The sequence below is a fragment of the Vipera berus genome (assembly GCF_964194415.1).
Source record: "Vipera berus genome assembly, chromosome: 1".
Lineage (NCBI taxonomy): Eukaryota > Metazoa > Chordata > Lepidosauria > Squamata > Viperidae > Vipera > Vipera berus.
In genome coordinates, this window is record NC_138202.1 from 123116424 (window position 1) to 123144052 (window position 27629).

The 27629-nt window shown below is 41.7% G+C and overlaps 2 protein-coding genes across 2 annotated transcripts in view; one reads left to right on the forward strand and one right to left on the reverse strand.

The window, feature by feature from the left end:
• The first annotated feature begins 115 nt into the window (after window positions 1–115).
• On the forward strand, window positions 116–17756 carry RETREG2 (reticulophagy regulator family member 2). The gene is made up of 9 exons (XM_081315186.1): window positions 116–393; window positions 4821–4927; window positions 10936–10966; window positions 11372–11507; window positions 12885–12969; window positions 13530–13667; window positions 13933–14027; window positions 15524–15659; window positions 16693–17756. The coding sequence occupies exons 1-9, from the start codon at window positions 149–151 to the stop codon at window positions 17388–17390; spliced, it is 1671 nt and encodes a 556-aa protein (XP_081171312.1). The 5' UTR covers window positions 116–148; the 3' UTR covers window positions 17391–17756.
• The window catches only part of STK36 (serine/threonine kinase 36), a 45081-nt gene continuing 29223 nt past the window's right edge, over window positions 11772–27629 (reverse strand). Inside the window, exons 25-28 of the mRNA XM_081315185.1 lie at window positions 27232–27379; window positions 23856–24015; window positions 22823–23566; window positions 11772–12022 (exon numbers count right to left, since the gene is read on the reverse strand). Of these exons, the coding sequence (XP_081171311.1) occupies window positions 11855–12022; window positions 22823–23566; window positions 23856–24015; window positions 27232–27379 (1220 nt within the window). The 3' untranslated portion in view covers window positions 11772–11854. The remainder of the gene's footprint in view (window positions 12023–22822; window positions 23567–23855; window positions 24016–27231; window positions 27380–27629) is intronic.

Here is a 27629-nt window from a genome sequence, read left to right on the forward strand (position 1 = left end):
CCACCAAGTTGGCATCCGTGCATTGCCGCCGCCGCCGCGGCTGCTGCTACTACTGCCGCCGCCGCCGCCGCCGCTACTTCCGGTGGCGGCTGTCAGGCGGACTTGCCGCTCTTCCCTTTCACCTCTTTGCTCATCGCTGGCTGAAGCGATGGCGAGCGGAGGCCCGAGCGTGCCAGTCGCTGAGGAAGGGGAGGCGGCGACGGTGTCCGGACCCGGAGCGGCAGAAGCTGAGGAAGAGGAAGAGGAAGAGCAGGAGGTGTCGGCTCTAGCCGTCCGGCTGAGGCGACGTCTGAGAGGCTGGGAAGCCACCGTGACTGCCGTGCAGCGGCTATTGGTTTGGGAGAGGCCGCCGCAAAGCCTGGCCGGGGCCGGGGCGCTCGGAGCCGCTTTGTGGTGAGCGGAAGAAGAGACGGTGGCGCAAAGCAGAGCCTGGGGTCGCGCGGGGCAGCGCCCGGAGGGGAAGGAGAGCTAGCTGGAGGGGGTGCCGGGAGGTTTTTCGGACTCTGAGCGGAGTCCCCTGCCCACCCCCCTTGGCTACCGAGACTGCTGGGAGAGGGTTACAAGGAGGAGGAGGAGGCCTTCCATACAGAGCGAAATGGCTTGAGAAGGGATCGATTCGTGGCAGTGGAAACAATGCCTAATGATACCCATCAATTACTGCATAGATCTTTCTCTGAATAAGATCTGTATAAGGCACAGGTCTGCAACCCGCCGTATCCTGTGGCTCCCAGTCCTCTGCTATGTGTAGTCCCCCCCCCCCAAAAAAAAAAGTGGGACTAAAAAATTTCAACCAATCAATTCAAATATGCAGGGTAGGTGTATATCTCGCCTTGGCTCCACTCTTCAAACCCTGTTCTGCGCATGTACGCGCATGCACACACATTTTCTTGTGGCTCCCAGTTTTTCCTTTTGTGAGGGAACCGGTTCCAAGTGGCTCTTTCACTGTTTCAGGTTGCTGACCCCTGGTATAAGGTCTCGGATCTTAGGCTCACTTCTGGTCTTGTACTCCTCCTGCCCCAATTTCTTTCTTTCTTTCTTAAGGACTTCAAGGAGGCATGCATAGGGCCCATAGATGCAAAAACATTCGGAGGAAGATGTGAGCTGAGAAAAATCACTGACTCAGTCACCCAGTTAGGTTCGTGAATAAACAGAAACTTGAATTTGGTTGCGAGTCGACCTAGGTTAAATTACACAGTGTGGGTCTTTTCATGCGCAACCTTAAGAATGGTTTCTGACTAATAATATTTTTGGGGGGGTTTTTTGTTTTGTTTTTTAAATCCCATTTATATCTCGCCCTTCTCCGAAGACTCAGGGCGGCTTACAATCTAAAAAGCACAAATCAGTGTGCTTAGCAATTCCCATTAATGTTACAAATTAGCTGCCCATATTCTTTTGACTGTCTTGAAAAAGAGTGTGTGTGGGGGGGTGTAGGAAATGAGAGATTTGGTCTACGTTGTGTTAGATGGGCATATGTGGGAATTATTAGATGGTGAAATTAGAAAACGGGTCAATAGTGTAGAGATGTGGGAGTGGGAGCATCCCAAATTCTCACAACAACTTTGTGTGGTAAATTAAACTCAGCAGTAATAATATGGCCAGTGTTAGACAGCACAATACAAGCTAGTATCCAGGTTTCTCTCAGATCAAGTCCAATACTTAGAAAAATATTTTCTAATGCAGATTGTAAATTATTTATATATTCCTGAATACTGCAGTACAAAATGATGGCTGTGTTGAAATAAGGGTCATTTGATAGCCTGATATGGAAAAATAAAATAATAAATTTTGTTTATTGTCAAGAGGTGGTGAGTGAGTGGTGATATAAACTGACTGAAATAAATACAGTTGATGTTTTAGCTAATGTAAATTACTTTTTCTTGAAGAGGTATGTCTCTGCAGGAACATCCTCTGCTACCAGGATATTACTCTGAATGCCTCACACTTTATTGCAAGAGTAGAATTTTTTCCTAATATATGAGCAGTGAGAAGGATGGCATGATATTAAATTATAAATACCAAGTTATACTGTTAACTGCTAATTTGTGGAGATTACATGGTTAGACCATTTGTGTTACTTGACACCTGTATTCTTGATTTTACATTCTGGGAGTTTCTAGATTTCTTTTATATACCCTATAATGTTGGCTGTTGCAATATATTGATTCAAACAAGAACTCACTGCTTATTTTCAAATTTCCAAAGAAATGTTTTCTAGCATGTTAGATTTATTTTTCTAAGCAGTGAAACAGAAAGCATGCATATTCTTATTGGATATTATATCTAAGCATTCTCTGCTGTGCTCTAGTGAATCCCCCTCCCCAAACGGAGACAGTAGCTAAATAAGTATAAAAGAATGAGATTTAAATGTATCAGTGATAAAAATGGATAGTTGTGGATAGAGTGCTGTAAAAATGGTTTTGCGAGACATACAAGTGTTATAAGAGTCTTGAAAGTACGTATGTGATGCAAATTGTAAATCTCATTTTGATTTTACTTGAACAAAATTAGGCTGTTTTTAGTTGCCTGTGTATAGAGATTCAGTATAGTGCCTTGGGTTAAAAGTATAGTTCAAAGAGGGATTGCATCTCAAAATTAATGACTCACTGATGAATAGTCGGGTATTTTGTTTGTCTAAAGTATTATCCTCTGCCTTGCGGTAGCTCTCCAGAGAGGTTGAAATTTTTCTAGCTTTGCCCTGAGATAGTAATGTAAATGCCAGGCTCTGATTTTTAGCAATTGAAGTATAGGGAGTGCCACTGAATGATGCCATACAAAACAATCCTGTGCTATACTTGTTCAGGTAAATACCACTAATCTTACTTCCAGTGGAACTACAAAGTAAACATGTACTGTGTGAACCTGAGAAGATTATGCATTGGGTTATCTGTTCCAGAGTTCTTTGCAGGTTGATCTAAAAGAGTGCAGTCACAGTCCAACATGCAGAATTTAACATTTGTTATCTATAGCTTCGAGTAATTTTCGTTCTTTATTCTCAGTGTGTAAGTGGATTTTTTTTCTGTTCGTAACTATTGCCAAGAATTTTAGGATTGACTTGTGATAAACAAGGGCTGTTACTAGCAGTTACAGATAACTGGAGGTTTGCCCAGGAGTGTTTCTCGTTAGTTTGTGTATATTCACTGCATAAGATACACATGGTTTACTTTATAGTATACGTCTTGGGGCTGATTGCTTAGTCACTCCTGGCAATGTAAGTAGGTTGTAAGCCCAAGAAGCTTTTGCTTACCCTCTGCCAACTGAGATTGTGTCAAGCCTATAATTGCTGAGAAGTGTTATACTAGCACATTCCTTCCTTTCTAGCTATGTGGCTTCTGCACAGACAGCAATATTTAACAAGGCTGACTGGTAGAGTCCAGCAACTGCTGCAAAACAAAACAAAACATCCTGTTTACTCTTAGAGACAATGAGCTGACTATCGGCAAAGCATATTCATGGATTGGAACCATGCAGGGATTGGAATTATATTTCCGGTGGCTGCTGTTATGAAGACTTGGATTAAAAATAGCGAGATAATTTTTCTGTTACTCTGTGTAGTAACTTTTTAGATACTCTATGAGAATAAAAGAATTAATGTGGGTCTACAAGAAAAATGGTCATTATTACATTTTTAGAAGCCAGTCATGTTAGGATTAAAATATTTCAAATTCCTAGGTGACATCTGTATAACCATTATAAATGGGTAGGTAGGTGCCTGTAATTTAACTTCAGTTTTTCAGAATATATGTTTCCATGATGTATGTACACTCATACTCTGGGGGATAATAATAAAAAATCTAATAATATTTGAAATATCCACATAAATGCAAATAAAACTGATTCTGAGTTAGCTGGACTCTGAAGCTATTTTTTTATTTTCCAATTTTCTCTTATAATGAGAAAACCAATTTTCCAGGATTATTAAGATGATGTATAGATGTTTCTCTATTAAAAAAAACTTAACTGATACTGATAAGACAGTAGAAAGTAATTGGAGTTGTTCTCATGTATAAAAAGGATGATTTTCTAAAAATTAATATAGCCGCAATTGTTATATAATTTTTTGATCATGATGGCATTTACTGCTCACTTAAACCTTTTCTACTCCTTTGAATGTTTTTGATTGGCCTTACATTTCTTTCCCAAAAGATACCTTCAAGTATCTGCAAATGTAGCACTCAGCAACACTTGAATACTTATTTCTGGGAACTAACTGACTTCTCTCTGCCTTCCCTTCATCCTTAACCATGTAGCAGAGAATGAGAGAGTTGCCTGCACTTTGTGAAAGAACTTGTAGAGCAATGTATTTAGCAATCTATTTGTGCTTATGGCAAGAGCATTTTGAAACAATCAGTGTGGGTAAAGAAAGATTGGACCTTAGCACTGTTACCATTACTGAGCCTTAGGCTAGGAGCGGGCAATAAATATGCTGGGCTCTTATAGGCCACAGAAGTTCAGAATCATGAAGAACCCTACCTGTTTTTCTGCTGACCAGATGACCAACTGACAACAGATTCCTGGTTTCTTGCTGCCCAAAACCCTGGTCAGACAACCAGGATGACCTTTGGACAGAAAAGTTTACCAACCTATAATGATTGGGGAAGGATGAAAAATTGTATGAGAAATTCCATTAATTTGCCTTTTTTATTTTTCAAATCTTACACAAGTTGAGGAAGCTACTGCTCTCTTGAAATTCATTGTGGCCCAGAAGACTTGGAAAGAGAAAGTAATTAATAGCTGGTAATACAATTGAGCCAGAATAAATGGAATCTTTTGTTATATTTTTGCCAATTCTTTCTGTAATGTCTGTCTTTGGGACTTTCCAGGTTGTTTTCCTCCACTTCATTACGTCCCCTGTTCCTCCTTAGTACTGGTTTTATTGGTATTCTGCTGTTGGAGAGATGGAAGCCCCAATTTTTATTGGATTTCTCAGGTAAGTGAACATAGTAAACGCAGTAGAAGTTAAGACTTTTCCAAATATAGTCTATTACTTTTGGGTTCTAATTCTGTTATTTCCTACTAGTGAAATTTAGGGGTATTTTTTTTTCTTAACATTATGTGGCAAGCAAGGGTATTTCAGATCTGTGAACTGGTGCTAAACGCTATTTGACAGTGGGAATTGCTGACTCAGGGGAACATCTATTCATGAGTTCACTTGTGTCACAATTTGCTTGGATTTTACTTAAACTGAATTAAGGCAGTGGTGTATTTCAGTTGGTTTGCAGAGTATTGTATTGTCCACATGGGAAGCCACTGAGAATTAAAGTTTGTTTTTCATCTAAAGGTACAGTATTTGATTCTTTGCTTATATGCATCCTCTATCTTTGGTTGATTTGTAGAAAAATAATGCAGTTCTTGTGTTTTTAGGTCCTAAATATTTGAGTACCATGAGCCACAATTATGATTTTATGATACTGGTAGCTCTGCCCTCATTTTAGCTTTAGCTTTTGAAGACTGGACATTTAGGGCATCCATATGACAGATCCTGTGTATGTGAAGCAAGTTGTGATGTAATAATTTACGAATGAAGGTGAATATACATGTCCCAGGATAATATTGTAGGATCCAATCTGGGTTGGTCACCGGGACCAGAGGTCCTGTCTTCCAAGCTTTGTAGTAATTTATTTTATTTTAGACAACTTCTCTGATTCAAACTTGCTATAGCCAACTTTTTCAGACTCTTGGCTAATTAAAGGATTATCATAATTGAGAATTATGCAATAGCCTCCTCTTTTCTTTCTCAAAAAGCCCTTTTATCTATTTATCCTGTGGAGGTTGTTTATGACCAGCTGTTGAAACTAGGGCACTGTAATTGATAATGAACATCCTGGTTGTTGAGGCACTGGAGAAGATCACGAGGAAAGACCACATGCTACCTGTTGTAATAGGGGATCTGGGATTTGAAAGTTATTCAGAAAACACTGCAGAAATAGTATTTCTCACAAACGTGTATGAGATTGAAATAACTGCTGCAGGAAATAAACTGTTTGCAAGATGTTAATCTCCATGAGTTTAATAATGATGTTTAATTAATAGGCCATTAACTGAATGAATGGGTTATACCAGTCATAATATTGATTGAAGGAGTGAATGATAAAAGCAAGGAATTGTCAGATTCCCTACTTTAAGAAGTTAGCATTGAATTAATGCTTCGTGAATAGTTAGAACTGCAGAAAAAAACAATTGCCACCAGCCTGCCTTCTATTGAGGACCTGTATACTGCATGAGCCAGAAAGAGGGCTGTGAAAAGTTCTACAGATCCCTCACATCCTGGACATAAACTGTTTCAACTTCTTCCCTCAAGATGACGCTATAGGGCAGATAACGTTATAGCCGTGGTGGTAAACCTATGGCACGCGTGCCACAGGTGGCACGCTGAGCCCTCTCTGGGTATGCACACTGTTGCCCCAGTTCTAGGCTTTCAGCTGGGTTTTATAAAACCTTTTCGGTTTAGGCCTCCGCCACTGTTCAATCAATCAATTTCAACTTCTCACGGGAAAAAAGAAAGATCTTGCAAAGTTAGAAATGATTTTTCGAACTTTTTAGTCCCACCCAGTCTGCTGTTAACACTGTAGCCACGCCCAACCAATGGGCCATGCCCACTCAATGAACCACACACCCCCAATGGGCCACGCCCCGGTACCCGACGATACATAAGTGGGTTTTGGGTTGCAGTTTGGGCACTCGGTCTCTAAAAGGTTCGCTATAGGGCACTACTGGGCCGTGGTCTCTTGGCCAGCAGGCCACATGATTGGCTGGCCAGTGTGCATGTGGGCACACTCAGTGCCCCTTGCGCCGGCACTAGCCCCATTTGCGGAGTGTGCATGCTCTCAGCCCCGCTCGTGTGCACACTCACATTTGCATGTGCGCATGCACGCATAAAGGTGCCTGCCCCTCCCTTTCCCAATGGATGGCCAACCCAGAAAGGTTGGGGACCCCTGCTATAGGGCATTGCAGGCCAGAACAACTAGACTATCCTATGACTATCACTAAGTGTTGTATCTTATGATTTATGATGAATGTATTTTTATGATGATTATGATCATGATTTATCACTTGTTGCTCCTATGTACACTGAGAGCTTCAGTACCAGAGACAAATTTCTTGTGTGTCCAATCACACTTGGCCAATAAAGAACTGTATTCTATTTCTATTTCTGTTTCTATTTCCTTCTATTTCTTTCTATTCTTCCCCGATTTTTCTCTCGTGTTTCTTGTCCAAAGAAATGCATCTTGCCAGCTTAATGTCATGGATTTGGTTGGAGACAGCATTTGTAATATTACAAAACAATGTTCAGGAGTGTTGATTGCCTTCTATTTCAAGTAGTGGAATTTTCATAAGACATTCCTATATTCCTGTTCGAATGAGTAGATGCTAGTGGACGCTTGGAAATCTTGTCTTCTTTTTCAAGAAGATGAGTTGTTTCATTATGATAAAATCCTGCTGTGGTTGAAATTCCAGAGGAGGTGTGGCATTGATGATTAATTGTTAGTTATTACAAAGAGTTATGATTAGATGATTAGGACTTTCTTGGAGAGAGTATGGCATAATCTTTAGCTGTAGTCCATATGGAGGGTTCCTCATTCTCAGTTCTTAAAGGAGAAATATCACGCAGTTCTGTTGCGTTTGATTAAGAAAATTATGTTTGCTTGTATTTATGCCAGTTTCTTAATAATTTTTTATGTATTTCCAGTCCATGTAGCTAAACCTGACGCTTTCCTTTGTAGACATTGTAAGAAGGCATGGTTTACAGTAATACTTGATAGCGGCAAAAAATCAGCAGGAGTCTTTATAACATTTTTATTAAAAAGCATGAGCTTTCAGGAGCTTATACGTTTTCATAAAATGTGTTAGTAAGAAAAGGTGCCATCGGACCTCTTGAGATTTTTCGGATTTACTTAACAAATCCTTTTGACAGAGCTGCTTTTTTTCAGAGGTGCATTGGAATTCTCAAAATTCGAGAACTTTTTAGTGAGCACTTACTGTTCAGACTGAAATCTAGAAGGGGACCCTTTTTTTCTAAGCGTCCTTCTGCATGCTTAGCATTTTCTTGAAGCTCTGTAGTTAGGAATTTGGCAAAACAGACTTGTTTCTTTTGGATTCATCAGGGAACCCCGATGATCAAATTACCGATTTTGCACCAGTTTTGGGAATTGATGCGTCTTTTGCATTTTCTAAGCTTCCAAAAATAAAATATGGTAAAACAGGTGAAATAGGGCTAATGTTACTGAATGGGTTAATTAAGGCTGTACAGGCCTTTCAGATCTCCGAGGAAGAGCGAAATGTTGTTGTTGTTAGCTGCGAAGTCGTGTCCGACCCATCGCGACCCCATGGACAACGTTCCTCCAGGCTTTCCTGTCCTCTACCATCTTCTGGAGTCCATTTAAACTCACGCCTACTGCTTCAGTGACTCCATCCAGCCACCTCATTCTCTGTCGTCCCCTTCTTCTCTTGCCAAGAGCAAACTAGGCTGATGTAAACCAGTCGTAGTGCTCCAACACATGTTGACTGGCTTCCACTCTTTTGCAGGCAGTACGGTATTCAGATTATTCACAGATGCAGGAAATACCCATTGTATTAAGCTGCTGAGTTAACAGTAGTTTTTCATGTGATAGAACAGACTCTGTCTTTCATACGAGCAGTAGTTCTTACAGTGACTATGAATATTGGGTGCCTGTGTTAGGGGAGTTTGCTAAATCTGGCTCACAAATTTCACAAGATTGTTTCCCATTGTTTCAATGAGTTGTTCAGAGTTCGTACACCACAGAAAATCCCTGATTGCAGCTTGTAGGGACTATATGCAGGCCTTAATGGTATAAGTAACAGAACAACGTGACTGAAGCATCAAATAGAACTGATGAAACTTTCCGGATTCAGTTCTCTGTTGCAAAGGAGCTTATTCACAAACGTTTTTTACATGGTTGTTAAGACTTAAATGGCTGGGCACAACTGAGTTGCTCTTTTGGCTGCTTTGCATTGCCATGTTTGACATGCTGTGTGCCAAGAAAGTCCCAGGTTCTTCACAACAATTCTACATACGTATTTAGTTATTTTAGTTAGTTATATTTTTATTATTACTGAACCAGCATTAAAAAGATTTTGCAAAATAAAGATCCGAAAACATGATGTGAAATTAATAGAAAAATATGATTTGAGGTCATAGGTGAAAGGATAGCAAATATGTTACATATTTCTATATTGGAAGATTTTATAATTTTCATATTTCATGACTTTAACCATAGTGGTCAAAGACACACTTTAAAAAGTACAACAAAGAACTTGTATTTCTCCGGTATGGAAGCTTTGGTACAGCCCTCTTAATGTTGAGTATTTTTGCTAAGACTTGTTTATTTGACTACTATTTATGGAAAAAATCAGTTAGAATTCCAGTTCTGCATTTAGTTTTGGCCAGATGTTCAAGTGTTCAGGAAAGCTCTACTGAGCGTCAACTACATCTTTGTGCTATTTGGGAAACTGCAAAGTCCCAACTGAAAATACTATTATTTTTCTTCTTGTTGTTGATGTTGTTAATCTTCAATTCTATTCACAGTCTAGGACTGGTACAAATTTAAACAGTTCAAGTCCTAATCAAGGGCCTAAGAACTATTAAGGTAGCATCTGAGTATATAGGCAATTGTGAGTAGGGTGGTTTTTTGCAAAGTCAGGATATTCAGTTCTATTAAGTTCAAAATTTCGCTGTATCTATGCAGCACTTTGCGTATTGCACCAAGGGCTCCTATTACTATTGGTACAACCATTGATTTCCTCCTCCATAATTGCTCAACTTCATTTTGCAAATTATTATTATTATTAGGTTTATATGACACCTGACTTCCAGTGCCTAATTTAGTACATGAAATATTGTTAGTATATATTAAATAGTTAGTAAATAGTTGTTGGTAATGTGTTTCCCTGAAAATAAAATCCAGTCTTATTATTATTTTTTTGCCTCCAAAAGAGGCACTAGGTCTTATTTTGGGGAGATGTCTTACCATGTGGCGCATTGCGCCGTTGCTGCTCTAAGGGATTGTGGGTGAAGCTGCCCCACACCCCCTGCATCTGTTTACCTTACCAGTAGGACTGCCGCAGCCAGGGTTCTGACGCCCCCCCCCAAAAGTAAGCCCTAGTTTGGGGGCGAGGGTGGGGGTAAGGGAAAGGTGAAGCTGCCCCACGTGCCCCGCGCCTGCTTATCTTACCGGTAGGACTGCCACAACCAGGCCTCCCATCCCCCGACACATGTCAAGCCGCGTTGTGCTTCACACCGTTGCTGCTGCTCATGGCAGGATGCTGCATGGTAGTTTGGGCTGTTTCCGCTGCTCGTGGCAAGAAGCCGAGTGGCTCTTTGGGTCATTGCCGTTGCTTGCGGCAGGACACCACGTGGCCTCCTGCCATGAGTGACGGCAGTGGCCCAAAGAGCCGTGTGGCTTCTTGCCACAAGCGGCAGAAACAGCCCGAAGCATCATGTGGCATCCTTCTGTGAGCAATGGCAACGGCATGAAATGCCACACGGCTTGACATGTGTCAGGGGATGGGAGGCCTGGTTGCAGCGGTCCTACCGGTAAGATAAGCAGGTGCCGGGCACGTGGGGCAGCTTCACCCCCCCCTTGCCCCTAAACTAGGGCTTACTTTTGGGGGGGCTTATATTAGCCCCACCCCCAAAAATCAAGCTGGGGCTTAGTTTTTTGGGGGGGGCTTCTTTCGGGGAAACATGGTATACGTTAATATAGTACTGCAGTATTTGGACAACTTCCAAAGTGTGGGTCTTGCTTTCCCATAGTCCTTGTGATACCTACAGTTATAAAGCTAAGCTCTTCAGCTCTGTATTTAAAGACCAGTTTGTTGAAGAAAGAAACATATACATGCGTATAGAATCTGAATTTCTATGTTTCATTTCTCAGTTAATGCTTTAAACCACCCCTCCCCATTTTTTTTATCCTGCAGTACAACCCATAGAAGAACCTGGGGGAGACAGGTAGGCATGTTCCTAATATCCTGGGGAAGATCTTTACTTCTGTCATTTTTCCTTGCTCTTGTCTGCCATTTTACTTCAAGTAGCTCAGTATTTTGATTTGTGATATTATTTGAAATTCTTAAACATTCTTTAGCCTATTTATTTCGTCTTATTTTATAGGATTTAATTATTTATTGTGTCAGATCAGATCACAGATCATATTTTCAAATCCTCGAAAATTGTTCCTCTGGGTGGATGTCCCTTCTGAAAATATTCTTACATTGGTTTAAAAGCCAAGCTCTTTCAAACAAAGTGTGGCGTTTCTAACTGGACCTTGGCTAGCTTGTTGTGAAGATTACTGTATTGAATATAATATTGGCTGTCATTTTGAAGGCTTGGTTTACTAATACGTCGTTTTTATTCCAGTGACCATGAGATGACAGGAGCACAACCTCACCTGCTCAGCATTTCAGAACTCTGTCGTTGCTTGGCTGAGAGCTGGATTACCTTTAGGCTCTACCTGCAGGAACTTCTGCAGTATAAGAAGCAAAACCCTGCCAAGGTATGTATGGAATCAACAGGGCCTTTTATGTAAGAAGCCCAGAGCATAGTTACTGTTGTGCTAGGGAAAATTGTCCCACGTTTGCCTTCAGAAAAAGGCATTAAAACGCATGTTTGCCTTCAGAAGAAAAAGGCATTAAAATGCATAGTCTCGGGGAGTTAGAACTGATTCCTACCTAACATTTTTCTGCACGGATGTTAAAATAACTATATTTGGACATGGTCATCCTGGTATACAAACAGTGTTTTAAGCAGTGATCTTAAAAGCATCGCTCCATGTATGTGGAAACAAAAAACTGTAATAGAGGCTTTATTACATCACTTCAGTTGAAATACAGGTAACGCAGGTTATTTCCCAGCAATTGTCCTTGGATAAGCATCTCCCTGATGGAGCTGTACATTGGTATTTCTGTACCCAAAGGCAGCAGCCTTGTGTTTCCCTTTCCTCTGTTTTCTAATCCAAAACATATACTGGGATAGCAGCGTGAACTGATCTTTCAGACAGCATACCTGGCCCTAGGAAAAAAGGAGAGGAAATGTGGGCATAAATTTATTAATTAATTAATTGGGACTTATATGCCGCCCTATCTCCCGAAGGACTCAGGGTGGCTAACAACAATAACATACAATAAATACAGAAGTTAAAATAAAAATTAAAATTGAAGGCCCCTGTAGAATAAATTAAAATTAAAATAAATTAAAAATTAGAGTTAAAAATTAAAAACATAATTAAAATCCCTGTCAGTCCAGGTCAGCCAGGTGGAAAAGGAGTGTTTTGAGGCCGCGGCGAAAGGACTGGAGATCTGTTAGGTTTTAAAATGGCATTTCAGCCTTTTTAAATAAATTGGACCACTCACAACATTACGTGGATCAGCTCACTGCTAACAAAGTTGTTTTCAAGACTTTTGTAGATTGTTTGTTCGTAATAATCATTTCTAAGCATTTCCTGTTTTTTTACTGTTGTTAATTTGGGGTTTAATAACTTTTGTGCATTTGTGCTTGGTTTGCATATTACTTCTTTTGATGCAGCCTTCTCTGTGGATTAATTATGGCTTGTCCGAGGGAAGCAAAAAGCATCTTAATTAGTATGTGCAAGAAGGACAGTTAACAATATATTTCAGGCATGTAGCTTGCTATTCTTGATATTTTTTTTCTTCTATTCAGAAGCAAAATAAATATTAGCTAGCTAAGATCAGTCTTCAGAGTACGTGAAACAGATTTGTGGATGAATGCAAGCAACATTAAAGAATGAAAGGGCCCTGTAATTTGGGAGGCACTCTTAAGTCTGTTACAAAGAAGGCTACGTACGCTAGCTATTCTGAGAGTGTTTTCCCCCCCTAAGCATTATTTTTGTCCCTCTTACTTCTTCTTTGCCCAGTTCTGTGCCAGAATCTGCTCAGGATGCTTGATTCTAGCAATTGTAGGACACTATGTTCCAGGAATCATGATCTCCTACATTGTCTGTGAGTATGTTTAACCCTTTGCATCCCTTTAAAACTAAAGACACACTTTTACTAACAAATATCGTAAGCTTCTAGGAACTTGTGGGAATTGTCAGCAAACCAATTTAAAAGAAAATACAGCAAAATTTTCAAATGGTATCATGCAAATGTTTCTGTTGAGCCAGTAGTAGACGTTTCAAATGGTGATATCTATTTCCTCTGCCAGCTTCACAAGAAAATAAAGCTTGGGGATAAGGGCAATCATATTTTTAGGGTGTGGGAAGCTAATGCAAACATCCGGCAAAATTATTTTTGCAGTTTATTCAATTTTAGTTCTGGAGTCTAAGGTTTCCCCCCCCTTCTGTTTATGCATTATTAACAATGTTGGTGCTGATCTTATGATCTTCAACTAGAGAGATTATTTATACAATACTGGTACTATGTCAGGCACAGTACCAGTGAACATAAGAAGCATTGAGAGTAACTGGCAACTTAATGTTCCTAGAGAAGACATTAACTGCCTTAGCTTCAGAGAATATATATGTTTTTAACACATCTCTGAGTTTTATCCATATTTCCAGTACTTAGCATTCTGCTGTGGCCACTGGTAGTTTACCATGAACTCATTCAAAGAATGTATACCCGTTTGGAGCCCATCCTTATGAAACTGGACTACAGCATGAAGATGGAGACTTTGCACCTTAAACATGAAAAGAAAAGTAAGTCAACTGCTCTTTACTATTTAAAATGCAGGTCAAAAAATACTAAAGAAATGCTGGACTGACTGGTTTCTCCAGTGGGCACAGGGCCTGGAAAGCCTGTAGATGTATGGATGTCAGTGTGCAATCGGGACAAGGAGTGCGAAGAAGCACACACTGTAAAAAAAAACCAAAACTTTTTATAAAATAATATTTCCTTAAGCCTTTTTCCATAGGACTGACTCACAGAAGCCTCGGGCAATATTTATTTTGTTTTACTCCACAGGGCGTCAGGGAAAGATTGAGCCGGAAGCTGGCAGCGAACCAATGGCAGAAACAGAAAGTGAGAGTGAAGCAGAACTGTCTGGCTACTCTCCAGTGGTAAGGGTGAGGGAAGAAGCCAAAAGGGCTTGAAAGAGCGGGGTGGCTGGAGACCTGACACTTGAGAGAGTTACAGGAGTCTGGAGAGAGTGATGAGCTGAACTTCACATTGAAGATGGGGTGTGTGTGAGGACCAACATTTGGTTTGCATCATTGGATGTTTCTACCCAGGGAGCCTTTGGGTTCTTCAAGCATGAGGTTTCTCTTTGACTCTGTCCTGTTTAGAGCAACTTTAGGTTTCTCATGATTTGTGTAGAGGCAAAGTAATGAGAGGAAGGGAACCTTTTTTTAATCTCAAAAGCCACATTCACTTAGATTGTTGTGATTCAGGGTCAGCCTGTGGGCTCGGCAGTTGGGTCGGACGATTCAGAGGAGGAGGAGGGGGGTGTTGGAGAGGTTGCTGAGGGTGTTGGAGAGCTTGCTGATGAGAGCCCTCAGCCAGGCCCCTCCCACCTGGTTACGACGCAGACCCAGCTGTGTGAGCCTGACAGTGTGGATGAAGATGACCCACAGCTGGCCCTGTTCAAGGACACCCGACGCAGGAGGCAGTCAATCAGGACTAAACAGAGGAAGGCAATGGGGCACCTCGGAAGGAGGCAGAGAGAAGCCACGCCCTGAACTGTTTAAAAGGGGAATGTGTGGGAGGGCTGGTTTGCTGAAGGCAACCGTTTGAATAGCTCCTGTTTCATGGTTTGTGTTTGCTCTCTTTGCTCTGTTTGCTCTGTTTATGTTTTTATGTTAATAAATTTGGCAGGCTTAGTTCCAGCCTCTTGCCTTCTTGTAAAAGGGGTTGTCCCTGCCTTTTCTGCAGGGCCGGTAGCAGGCTGGTACAGAACATAGATAAGTCTACTCCACTGGAAGTAGCGATCTCTTGTATTAGATATTTAAAGCCCAGCAGAGGTAAATAAATATGTATGTATATTCATGTGCCTCTCGACTTGGGAATAAAAGTATATTTTGTTTAAAAAAGAATTTGTTCAACGCATTTTTATTTATTTTTGAACAATGATCATGTCATAGCCTCACCTGAAATAGGAGGTGAAATGTTTCAGACCAATCTTTTTCCTGAGATTCTTAAAAGCTGGCAGACTAAAAGTAGCAGATTCTTCATGTTTTTGAATGCAATAATATAAATTCTGTCAATGCTGACTGTCTGCAACACCTTTCCTTTACGTTTATAGGTAGTAAGATCCTCTTATTTTTTAAACTATGAACTACTTTTCCCAATGTGGCAGTTTGTTAAACAGTCAGAAGGAGCATTCTAGCAACCCATATGGATATCTTTGCACGTTATTTGGACTTGCTGCTGCTCTGGGTTGTAGTTTCACTTGTGTTATTCATCATAATTTGTTGAAGGAGGATGCAGCATCTAGGATAAGCATTGATCCGATAGGGGACATGGCTGGGTTGGCATTCAAAATGCATTCTCTCTGTTGAGTTTTTTAACTGAGCTCATCCAGCCTTGCCATACAATCTTAATGTTATCTTTATTGCAGGTAGATGTGAAGAAGACAGCTCTGGCATTAGCAATCACAGATTCTGAACTCTCTGATGAGGAGGCCTCTATCCTAGAAAGTGGGGGATTCACGGTCTCCAGAGCTACAACTCCACAACTGACAGATGTGTCCGAAGGTGGTACCGGTAATATTTCTTTCCCCCGTACCAAGTTTCATATTTCAGCTTGGAGCTGTTGAATGATGCAATACAAATTATACTGTTTTGTGGCAGAACTAAGCATTCATGAGAAAAATAAAGCAAGAACTGGAAAGGATCACAAAATTCTGAATGTTTCTGGCTTGTAGATTCCAATATCTTTTCCTTGTTAATTTTCTAACTGTTCCTTAATTTTGAAGTTACTGATGCTACAAAAATTAGCCCAGTTATATTACAGAATTATAAACAAAAGTTCATTGGCTTCATTGAATTGGATTCCACTGCCCTTGCATTCTTTTTTCTTCATCTCCACCCTCTAACAAAATGGCACCCAAGATTATTACCTACCGCAACCATGCCAGCCTATATCCTAGCCTGTCTTTTAACGTTTCCTGAAAAATATTGCAGAAGAGGTGCTTGTCTGCCATTTCAGGCCTGAAAAGAAGAAGGGAGGCCTTTCAATGGGGAATTCTGTTCCTTGTAGATCCATCCAAAGCAGGGATGGTATATTATCATATTAATTTTCCACTCGTTGTTTGGAGTGGAGTGTGAACCAAACTGAAGTATTGAATTAAACCTGCTTTGACAAGACTCAAAAATGACTTTCGGAAATGCAAAGCTCTGGGCTACTGCTGGCCAATATAATTATGAATTCTTTATAAACTGAAATTTCATAATGCATATTTACCAGTGGTACTTTATCCTTACAGCAAGATATAATAAAGAAAAGCTTCAGGAAGCTTCCTGTGTAGATTGTGACTTTTAGATTGGGCTAGTAGTACAGTGCTTGGCTTGTAGAGCTTCAGGCGGAAAAGATGAAAAACATCGTAATGCCAATCAGAATTGGGGGGGGGGGAAAGGAACAAAAGCCAGGCAAGTGTGTTCAGAAATTGGTATAGTAAACCAAACGGAAACCCATATTTGAGCTAGCAGCCAAATTAAAGGTTCAGAGCAGGGATCTCTGGAGTGCTAAAAGTTAACGTGCTTACTAACTGTCTGTCTGCTTTTTTAGATCTGGACCAGCAGAGTCTCCCCAGTGAGCCGGAGGAATCCTTCTCCAAGGACTTAGCAGAATTCCCTTCTGTGGAAGAGTTCCATTCCAAAGACTTGGGACCATCCAGCAAAGATGAGAATTTTGGGGTTCCCGTTCAAAGTGTGCAACAGCTAAGCTCTGCTGAAGAGGAGGCGGCGGCGGCACCAGCCGCTGCCACCGCCGCCGCCATGAATTCGGACACATCCATTCTGTGCTTGGCCTCACCCCTGCATTTTGTAAATACTCATTTCAATGGGAACGGGCAGGCAATGGTGGGAGGAATCCCTGCGTCCCAAGCTACCTGTGCACAAGGCCTGGGGCTACACATCGATTTGCTGAGTCAAGAGATTGTCACTACGGCCATCAGTACAGTTGTGCAGAACACCCTGTCAGCTCTGCTCCACTCCTCAGAGGACACCGAAGGGCCTTGTTACTCTGAGTTCCTGCCTGCTGAACCTGAGGAGAGACTCCAGGCACAGCTATCTGAGAACGAGGAGGTGGGAACAGCTCCTCTGCCCGGGAAAGAAGAGGAGGAGGAGGAGGAAGAAGAAGCCGATGACTTTGAGCTGCTTGATCAGAAGGAGCTGGAGCAAATGAATACGGAGCTGGGCCTTTCTGGAGAAACAGAAGCTCCGGGAGCTCCTTCTTCTCAACCTCCTAAAGAACTATCACCCTGATCTCACTGTTCAGTCTTCTGTTTCTGTAGCTGCAAGAAAGGACAGACACACAGAGAAGTTTAGGCCGCACTGAAGGACAGATAGACATGTGGCAAAGTCCAAGCAAAGCACCCATATTTGCAGTGTTACGTCTGGAATCCAAAGTTGTCATCCTCCTCCTAGTATTGGCCTTTCCACCAGGCCTCTCTTTCTGCCCGCGCTTCTTAGTGATGATGCAGTCTTTGTCTGCTGCTGCAATTTTTTTTCTGTCTTCTCAAGTCTGTTTTGCAGTTTTTATTTCGCACATATTTTCTGCTATTCCTGCCACTACAACTTACTGCTCATCCTCATGTATCCAGTAGGAAATAAAAGGAGTTTTATTCAGCAGAGAGGGTGTAAATAATTTAAATAAGAGAACATTAGTCAGTTAATTGAACGGGAAGGAAAAACATTCTTTGGAGAAATAAGATTTGGGTGGGGGTTTTTTTGACAGAAAATTGGGGAATGGAAAGTAGGTTTTCAGTAGTGATACCATATAATTTTTTTTTCTGCGAAAATGAAGGCAATCTCGACTTAGCTACCTTGCACAGAAAGCAAGTGCTTCTGCAGTTCCAAGAACCAGTCCTATCTTCCCAAATATTTTAAACCTTCAGTCTATCTTCCTCTGTATGTAGGGTGAATGTACACTATGCCCAATGGTTTCCAGGAAGGCATAGCCTGATTTTATTTATTCTGAACGACATATCTAGTCGTCTGGATTTTTTTAAAAAAATTCACTTGGATGAACTCAAATTTAACGGTGGAACCTGGAAGCCTTCCTCTTCCCCCTTTTTGCTGCACTTTAAAGACAAATATTTCTGCTTGTTGGCATCAACCCTGCCCTAAGACATCCTGAGCAGAATGCGTTCTTCTAATGCCCTTAGCCTCGTCTCGGGGAGAGAAGCAGAGGAGCAGCTAGAAAAGATACTATGTGGGACTCTAGAAAGAATTCCAGTTTCAAAGGGGAAGAAGGGTACTCATTTCGCCTATCGACTCCATTCACCTTTGAAAGACTAAGCATTTCCATGGGTAATATTTTTGTTCATTAGAGCAATATGTGCATTTCTATTTTCAGGAGAAAGAACTGGGCAACACGGCTTCCTCCCCCCCCCTCTCCCAAAAAGCGGTTGATGTCTGGAGGGGATGGTTTGTGGAATTTTACAGGAAACAAAAACATAAAATGGCTTATAAGGTTGCAAAGGTCAATATTTTTACTCTAAAGTAGCAGAGCTTTTCCAGTGTGTCAGCTTACTCACTGCAAAGCTACGACTGTTTAGCAGTGGCCTTCATAGAATGGCTCTTAAGTTTGTTCCCTCACTTCTGCCTGTTTTCAGCCAAGCTTTCCCATGGATTGCCAGTCTTGGTATTGTTGCTTGTTTTCCAAGGGAATATACAGACCACAGTGCAAAAAAAAAATAGCATTATGGGTTGGTTGTCCTCCCTTTGTGTAAAGTATTCAAAATACACAGTATGTCGCCCAGCTGTTAGTGTGCTAGGATGAAGAACAACTGCAACTTAACGATTTAAAAAATGCAGGCTCCAGTTCTCTGTTACCAGGCCTGTAGGACTCTGTCCTTGAGCTGCTCTTCTAAATTATTTGCCCAAGGCGCATGGAAGGCATCGGAGGAAAGCCAAACACCTTGGCAATTCCTGGCTCAACATCCAATCTACCCCCCCCCTCCCTAACTCTGACAACTACTAGGAAGGCAACTGTACTTACTGACTTCCTTTTTTTCAGACTTCTGATAAAAGGTAATGAATTTTTAGATGTCTGCTATGTAGCCCAGCTGCCCGCCCCTCCCTCCCTCCCTGAAAAGGAGTGGAGTGGGGTGACTGTGAATAACAGCTTCCTCTCTTACCGTCTGCACTTCGGAAGCAGGCAGCTGTGTGGCACCGAGGGTCTAGCCTGCCTACCCTTTGTGTTGTGTGCCCTGGCAACAATTTTTCCACCCCTCTCTGTACAGCCCTTAACTTTTTCTTTCTGATGCGGAAGGCATGTATTGTGTTGGTATTTCTCTCTGGTTCTTTATGCTTTCTCCCTTTCCTTCGGTGGCAGCAATGCCCTGCGGCTCCAGGATAAGAGGCTCCTGGTGGAGGGCTGGGAAATAGCTGTCTTTGCCCAGGAAAGGGGAAAGGTTCTAAAATTGTGTAGCAGTGTTTATTCTATGGCTAAATATTTAAAAATGAAATGTAGTCTTTTTAATAAAAAAAAAGTTTAAAGATTTGAATTTTGGGTGAAAGATGTTTTTTCTTAGTCAACTTATCAAGAGTGCACTTTTTTTTTTACTTCCGTCGGTGTGTGAGCAGTGATCCCTAAGTCAAAACTGGGAAGCTTTTACCATACCAAGCTTTTACCATATTCATTTGAATGTACACTACAGTTCAGCTAAGCCTGTTACAGACATAAATCCAGGTAATTGTGTCTCTTTATTTATCAGTGAAGATTGCATCTGATTAATCTTGAGCAGGAGAAAAACTCTTGGAGAAAGAATATATGTACAATTCTTTTTCATACCAAATGTCCTTTATATCACCAAAGAGATGTATTAAGAACCTCTTAAGTGTCTTGAAAGTTACCAAGTTTGTAAAAAATAGTTGACAGGTGCGCTATGCTTTTTTTTACAATGATAGGAAAATACAATTCTTATATCATCCTGAAGATCTTTGGTTTGATTTCCAAGTGTAAAATTACAATTTTCAAATAGGAAAAAGAAGGGAAGTGCACAAGAACATTAAATTTAGGTAGTGTTAGAAAGGCCATGCTCAGCATTGTTTCAATCTGTTCTTTCTTCCATTTAGAAAAAAAAAATACACTAATAGTCTTTGTAGTCATATTTATAATCCTTCAATAGTTAAGGAACAGGACCAAGCTTGTGCTGTCACTTTTCAGAATCTGAAGTATCCTTTAAAGTTTTCTAATGATACATAGATAAGTAAAAATGCCGAAGATCAACACCAGCTTTTATTACAAAGATTTAACAGTAATAACAGTAATAAAGACAAGAGACTAGCCAGGGAAATATTCTAGAAAAGTTCTCAATAAATAAAAATGGGACCCCCTACATGAGCTGGATCAAAATTGATCAGTCAGTTCAAGTAGAAGTTCTGTTCCTATTCAAGATTTTAAAAAGTCTTAAAGCTTCTGTCCTGTATTATTCAGCAAAACTAAAAGCAAAGAAATATTTTAGCCAGCAACGCTACTAACATCTTTTCTTCTTTTCAGCAGAGACTGTTGGGTGTTGGTAGATGTCCGCCATTAGCATTCCAAAGAAAACCGTCACAAGAACTAACTTCATGAATGACCGTGTTCCAAGAAGTTAAGACAACAGTTCAGCATAGCTTCTTCACGATAGGACAGAATTATTATAGGCATAGTCTTGTTACAGAAGACGGTTTATATAGTGTTGGATTCACTAAACAGTTTGTAGGAAGATTTGACCTGTTTTTTTCTAATCTCAGTAAGGCAAGAATCAAATGGTATTCCAAGCACCTAAAATCTATTTTCAAGAAGTATGTACAATGGAGTTTGCTACTTTACGGTCCCCCAAATCTATTTTTTTAAAAAATGGACAGTTATATCTGTTCCTCAGATTTTATACACTGTGTGCAGCCTGGAGGAGATGTATCAGTTTCTTACAGTGCCTCGATGTGGGCCGAGGACTACTACAGGTAGAAGCTTGAGATCCCTGAATAGAAAGCGCTTCCAGTTTTTCACTTGCTTGGAGTGACATCAGCACCTAGAAAGGAAGCTAATAGTTATTTAGATGTCTAGGGCTCCATTCTCACAAATCAATTCATTCTAAACACCTAAAAAAAATTCCATTTTCAAACAAATAAAATTCACAAGGGAAGAAAAAAACACACACTACCCTTCCTGAATATGCTTACTAGCAAAAAGAAAAAAAAGGCAAATTTAAAAATGCAACTCTTATCAAAAAACAATCCGCACAAAACAAGTGCTCCATTACCAAAGTAACAACCCAACCACCCACAAGTGAAGCTATGTAAGAACATTATTCAGAACACAAGAGTGAGTAGACAGAACGCCTATGCAACATCTAACAACATGGATGCCCGTAGAACTTAATCAAAAAGTGCTTGATCACTCAATTCACTATAGCATAACCAGTACAAGCTATGAAAACAATAACACACATCAAAAAATCTTAGAAACAACCACCAACTATCACAACCACATGGCACCGCTGTAGCACACAAAACAACTAAAGCCCTCTGAAACATCTTAAGTGAGTCAGAAGACTAGGCCAAGAAGAAAAAACACGAGTCATTTACAGTATGGAATGTAAAGACGGTAGCAGCCACCATGTAGGACAGACAGGTAGAAGACAAGCAGAGGGCATGCAGGTACCCCAACTAGCAATCAGACAAGTCCTTAATTTCATAACACATGCACAGACTTGATCAGTTTCAACTGGGAAACTGAGCAGCCTAGAACAAACTAAATCCATTAAAGCTTGGAATTCCTGAAAGTTTGGCATTCAGACAAATCAAGCATCAATAGACACAAATAAACCACATTCAGACATCATTCAAAACAGACAATAGAATACATCCTTACCAACAGTCAATACCCAGATAAACAGGATTAACACCAAACAAGCAAAAAAACAACCCTAATCTAGGAATTAGGGGAAAAAAAATCACAGCCCAACCAACACCAGCAGGACAAGCTACTGTATATAAACAGGGAACAAACCCCACATTCACCAGCACTGAAGAAATTACCTTGATGAGTAATGAAATATCTGCAGGCAAACAACCAAGCTAAGAGAACACCAAGGATTCAATTTTTCCAAATAGCCTCTTTTATTCCTTCCCCAAATTAGCAGCAAGAAAAGTTAGATCATATATCTTTTTTAAAAAATTACTGTATCTTGTTAACAAATGTGACAGATAGGAATACTTTAAAAAACAAATATCAAAATATATTTAAAAAACGATACTAAGACTAAATGATGGGATAAACTGCTAAAGGTCCTATGCCTAGCTAACATAAAATTAGTTTTACATTCCCAATCACGTGTGATTGTTGTACAAAGAAATGGAGGCTTACAAATGGCTGCTTATTAACTGAGAGGGTAGTAGAGAGAGTCAGTCTTAGATTAATAGAAACCAGGAAACAAAATGAGATTAAATAAACATACTGACTTATGTTTAATGTTGGGTGCCAGTATTTACGATGGCATTCTTTAAGACTAGAAAGAACTGTCTGATGGAATACCCTTTTTAGATCTAAGTGCATCATATTTTAATTCCTATTGAGAAGAAAACTTCTATGGTGCATTGAGGGCCTACTACACCAAAGTACTGCCAGTCTCCAATCCTTTCCCCACTGGATCAGAGTTCATACAGTAGTCATCCATCATCACCCTTCAAAGTTACAGAATTTGTACCTGGTGAATCTTGGACTGCTGGCCAATGGAGCGTAAAGCAAAGAGTGCTGCCTCTTGCACAGCAGGATGGGAGTCGCAGCAGGCCACGTCCAACAGAAGTTCAGGTGCTCTGCTCTGGATCAGCAAATCTCCCCCCTCCACACACTGTCGTCCCAAGTTGCCCAGGGCTGAAGCGGCATTGCAACGGGTCCTTGCCTGAGAATCCCCCAGGAGCCGAACAAGCCAAGGCACTGCTTTGTTAAAACCCTGCATTAAAGGGCCGGCCTGGTAGGCTGCATTACCAACAGCAAAGCTGGCTGAGCAACGCACGTGTTCATCTTCATCTGAAAGGCAACCCACCAAAGGTTCCTGCAGCCCTGCCTTGTCCCACAATACGTGAGGGAACCCTTGTCCGTGTCGTAGTAGATTGCCTACCAGGCTGCAAGCTCTGGCTCGGATTAGGCACTCCCGGTGGCAAAGCACGTGGTTCAACAGCTGGGAAGCTGAATCTGAGTCGATCAGGAGCCTCTGCAGGAAAGGCAAGTGAGCTGGGCTGGCCCGGGCTATGTGAGTGAGCAGGGAGAGCAGATCTGCGGTAACAGCTACCTGGTCTGAAAGCAAAATGGCTGACAAGAAGACAACGGCTTGTTCTGAGGTGGCTACTTCCACCACTTGGTCAATGATTGCCTCATCGCTCAGTACCAAGCGGCATAAAAGACTCAAAGGCAACTCAGTCTCCGAGATGGGAAGATGTTGAATGGAGACCTAAGGGAAAAGAGAGCAAAGGAGGGAGTCCAGGAATGGATCGATATTCTTATGAAGAACGGCACGACAAAATCAGAATCCATTTATGTTTTCCAAAGGTTGGAATTTCTATCCTACGCCAAAAGTACAACTTCTCTATGGTTAACCTAGGTCATAGATAAGAAGCACAAACACCAGAGCACAGGATGAAATGCGGGAAAGAGAACAGCCAGGGCACAGAGAGGGAATTACAAAGCTGTTCCCCCTGAACAACCCCTGGCAAGTACCTAAATGCCGGAACAGATTTTACCTGGAGTAAATGGGCAGGGATTTGAGAGTCCTTCAGACCTGCCACGATACATTCTACAGTTTCTGAGTCTACATCCAGAGCAAACGGGAAACAGAATAGCCGGCAGACTTGGAGCACAACAGTGGGCACCAGTTTGGTATCACTGTCCTCCTGGACTTGCCTGGGAGTAAGCAGAAAAAGAGCAGCAAGTCAGGCATTAGGCTGATCAAATTCCCTCAGACTTAGGATATCAGCTGCAGTCCCAAGCATCAGTGGCTTCAGGAAGTGTTGAGCCTAGTGCATGTTCTGTACCAGCCTACTACCGGCCCTGCAGAAAAAGCAGGGACAACCCCTTTTACAAAACGGCAAGAGGCTGGAACTAAGCCTGCCAAATTTATTAACATAAAACAGAGCAAACAGAGCAAAGAGAGCAAACAAGAACCATGAAACAGGAGCTATTCAAACTGTTGCCTTCAGCAAACCAGCCCTCCCACACATTCCCCTTTTAAACAGTTCAGGGCGTGGCTTCTCTCTGCCTCCTTCCGAGGTGCCCCATTGCCTTCCTCTGTTTACTCCTGATTGACTGCCTCCTGCGTCGGGCGTCCTTGAACAGGGCCAGCTGTGGGTCATCTTCATCCACGCTGTCAGGCTCACACAGCTGGGTCTGCGTCGTGACCAGATGGGAGGGGCCTGGCTGAGGGCTCTGCGGAGCCTCAATACTATCCTCAGCAAGGTCTCCAACACCCCCCTCCTCCTCCTCTGAATCGTCCGACCCAACTGCTGAACCCACAGGCTGACCCTGAATCACAACAGTGCAGGGGTAGGCAACCTCGGCTCTTTTATGACTCATGGACTTCAACTCCCAGAATTCCTGAGTCAGCTATGCTGACTCAGAAATTCTGGGAGTTAGTACATGAGTCATAAAAGAGCCGAGGTTGCCTACCCCTGGCCTAGTGAAAGGTTTATGCAAAAGGTAACATAGCCTAACTGCAGTCAAGGGAGGGCTGCGGTGCTGGAGCTCAGTGGTAGAGCTTCCCGTGGAAAAGGGAAGGGCTGTTTCCGGGCCTGACATTTTCATTCAGGAATGGGAAAGGCGCTATCCATTCAGTGCAGCAGACAGCAGTTGATGGAACAATGGTCTGATTTAGGAGGCAGCAACTTCCCAAGCTCCATCGACTGCTCCCTGGTTTGTCACTGTTCAATTTTAGGTGATATCTTTAAAGGGAGAAAGGGTATTATTTATGTATGATTTACAATGCTTCCTGTTCAAAAGGTCTCAAAAGTGCCTTACAGTGAAAACCCAACGTTTGATGTAAACATAAAAGTTCAAAACCTGAAGGAAATATAGAATACATAATGCCCTAGTAAGAGTAGAAGCAGCAACAAGAAATTTAAAATATCGCTGCAGAATTATTAAACACCATGGAAGAATAAAAATGCTTTTCCCTGCATCAAAAAAAGGTAATAAAGAGGATGATGTCTCATTTTTTGTTTTCCCAATCCTTGCCATCTAGCAGCAACAGGGGAAAAAGATGCTACCCTCGCTGAGAAAATATTCCAAAATGGAAGGATTGCCACTCAAGCCCACTCCCACGTACCCTCTGAAGATTTATTTTTTTATTTTTTTATTTTATTAGATTTATATACCGCCCTTTCCCGAAGGACTCAGGGCGGTTTACAGGGTATTTTAAAATCAAACCAATACAAAATACAAAAGTTAAAAAACAATTTAAAAAGATTAAATTATCCCTAAAAATAAAAACCTCAGTTAAAAATTCTCAGCCTGGGCCGGAGAGCTCAAAGAGCCAAGTCTTCAGGTCCCGGCGGAATGAACGAAGGTCAGGGGCGGTCCTAAGCTCCACGGGCAGCTGGTTCCAGAGGGCAGGTGCACCCACAGAGAAGGCCCTCCCCCTGGGTGTTATCCGCCGGCAATCTTTTACCGGCGGCACCCTGAGAAGACCCTCCCTGTGTGAGCGCACTGAACAAAGGGAACTTAATGCTGGCAGCAGGTGTTCCCTCAAATATCCCGGACCCAAGCCATTTAGGGCTTTATAGGTCATCACCAGCACCTTGAATCTCACCCGGAGGGCAACCGGAAGCCAATGCAGCTCGCAGAGCAGAGGTGTTACATGGGAGTATCGGGAAACCCCCATCACAACTCATGCGGCCGCATTCTGCACCAGTTGAAGCCTCCGAGTGGTCCTCAAGGACAGCCCCATGTAGAGAGCGTTGCAGTAGTCTAAACGGGAGGTCACGAGCGCATGAGTGACTGTGCGTAGGGCATCTCGGTCCAGGTAGGGTCGCAACTGGCGAACCAGGCGAACCTGGGCAAAAGCCCCCCTGGTCACGGCTCCTATATGGTCTTCAAAATTGAGCCGTGAATCCAGGAGGACGCCCAAGTTGCGAGCCCTATCAACGGGGGGTAACTTAGAGGAGAATGAAATCCTGTATATGTTTCATAGAGAAAAAACAAAACATGTCAAACTGAATTATCTCAAATTCTCTGTATCTGCAAAAACAGGCTTATCTGCATCCATTATTTAAATTGTAATTTTTAGGATCAGGAAGTGACGTGAGGAAGTGGGGGGGGGGGCTCAGATGCCTCCATATTTGCTCCTGTTGGAATAATATAATAATAAAGAACACAGGGAATATTAATTAGAATGTGAGTACAGGTGCTGAAAGCTTGGAGTGGGTAAGGACATTGAGAATTTGTTATTTTTTTTAGTCCAGTAACTTAGAATCTTTAGTGGGAAACCTCATGGGAAGGGACCTTGGAGGTCTTCTATCCAGTCCAACCCCCTGCTCAGGCAACAAACCCTATGCCATTTCAGACAAATGGTTGTCCAATCTCTTCTTTAAAACTTCCAGTGTTGGAGCATCCAGAACTTCTGGAGGCAGGTTGTTCCACTGGTAGGCATAGGGAAGGGTGGTGAATTCATTTATTTTTTTTTCCTTCTGCATGGAGCAAGGTGACAATTTTTTTTTGCTTTTACAGGGTCTGTTGCAGCAATGTATGTTAGATTATGCTGCATATATTTAGACTATTCTCAAAAGCAATTACACTAGGAAAATATCTGGGAGTGGGGGTGCTCAGATCGTTCCGTATTTGCTCCTACTGGCAGATCCTTCTTGAAAAGCACAGTGCTGAAGAATGAGACCAACATTAGGTGCAGGAGAGATGATACGATTGTTTCGGGTGATGTTAGTAGCGTTTGAGTGAGTGAAAAGCATGTAGTTTTACGATGCCATTTCCCCCAAAACGTTTTGTTGCATTTGATGGGTGTGTTTTACAGAATCAGAATTGGAAAACAGCATTTAGGCCATTAAGTGTATCTCTCTGCTGTGTCTATTTTTCCTGTTCTTTAGGTCAACTTTTGGATTGTTCATTACTTACATTTGGGCCAAGTGTTTCAAGAAGCCAGGTTCAAGTAGCTTGTTCAGAATTGCCATCATAAGACTAGTGGGTTGGGCCAGCTGGGAAAGGCACTGGTGAGGTTCTTGGGTAAAGATGAAGAGGACCAGGCTGAGGAAGAGTAAGGTTCCTATGGCAAGAGAGAGAGAGAGAGAGAGAGAGAGAGAGAGAGAGAACAGCCCTGATGCATTCACTCAATGCTTTCCTGTCCTTTTTCACTTAAAACAGCCCCCATGTCCACGTTTAACATCCAGAAAGCAAGCAAGGACATCCTGACGTTATATAGCCTCTTTTCAGCCTTATAGACTAGAATTTTGTCTTCTAATATGTAGACAGAACAAAATGATTCCCAAGAGATCAAACTTGACTTTATAATGCAG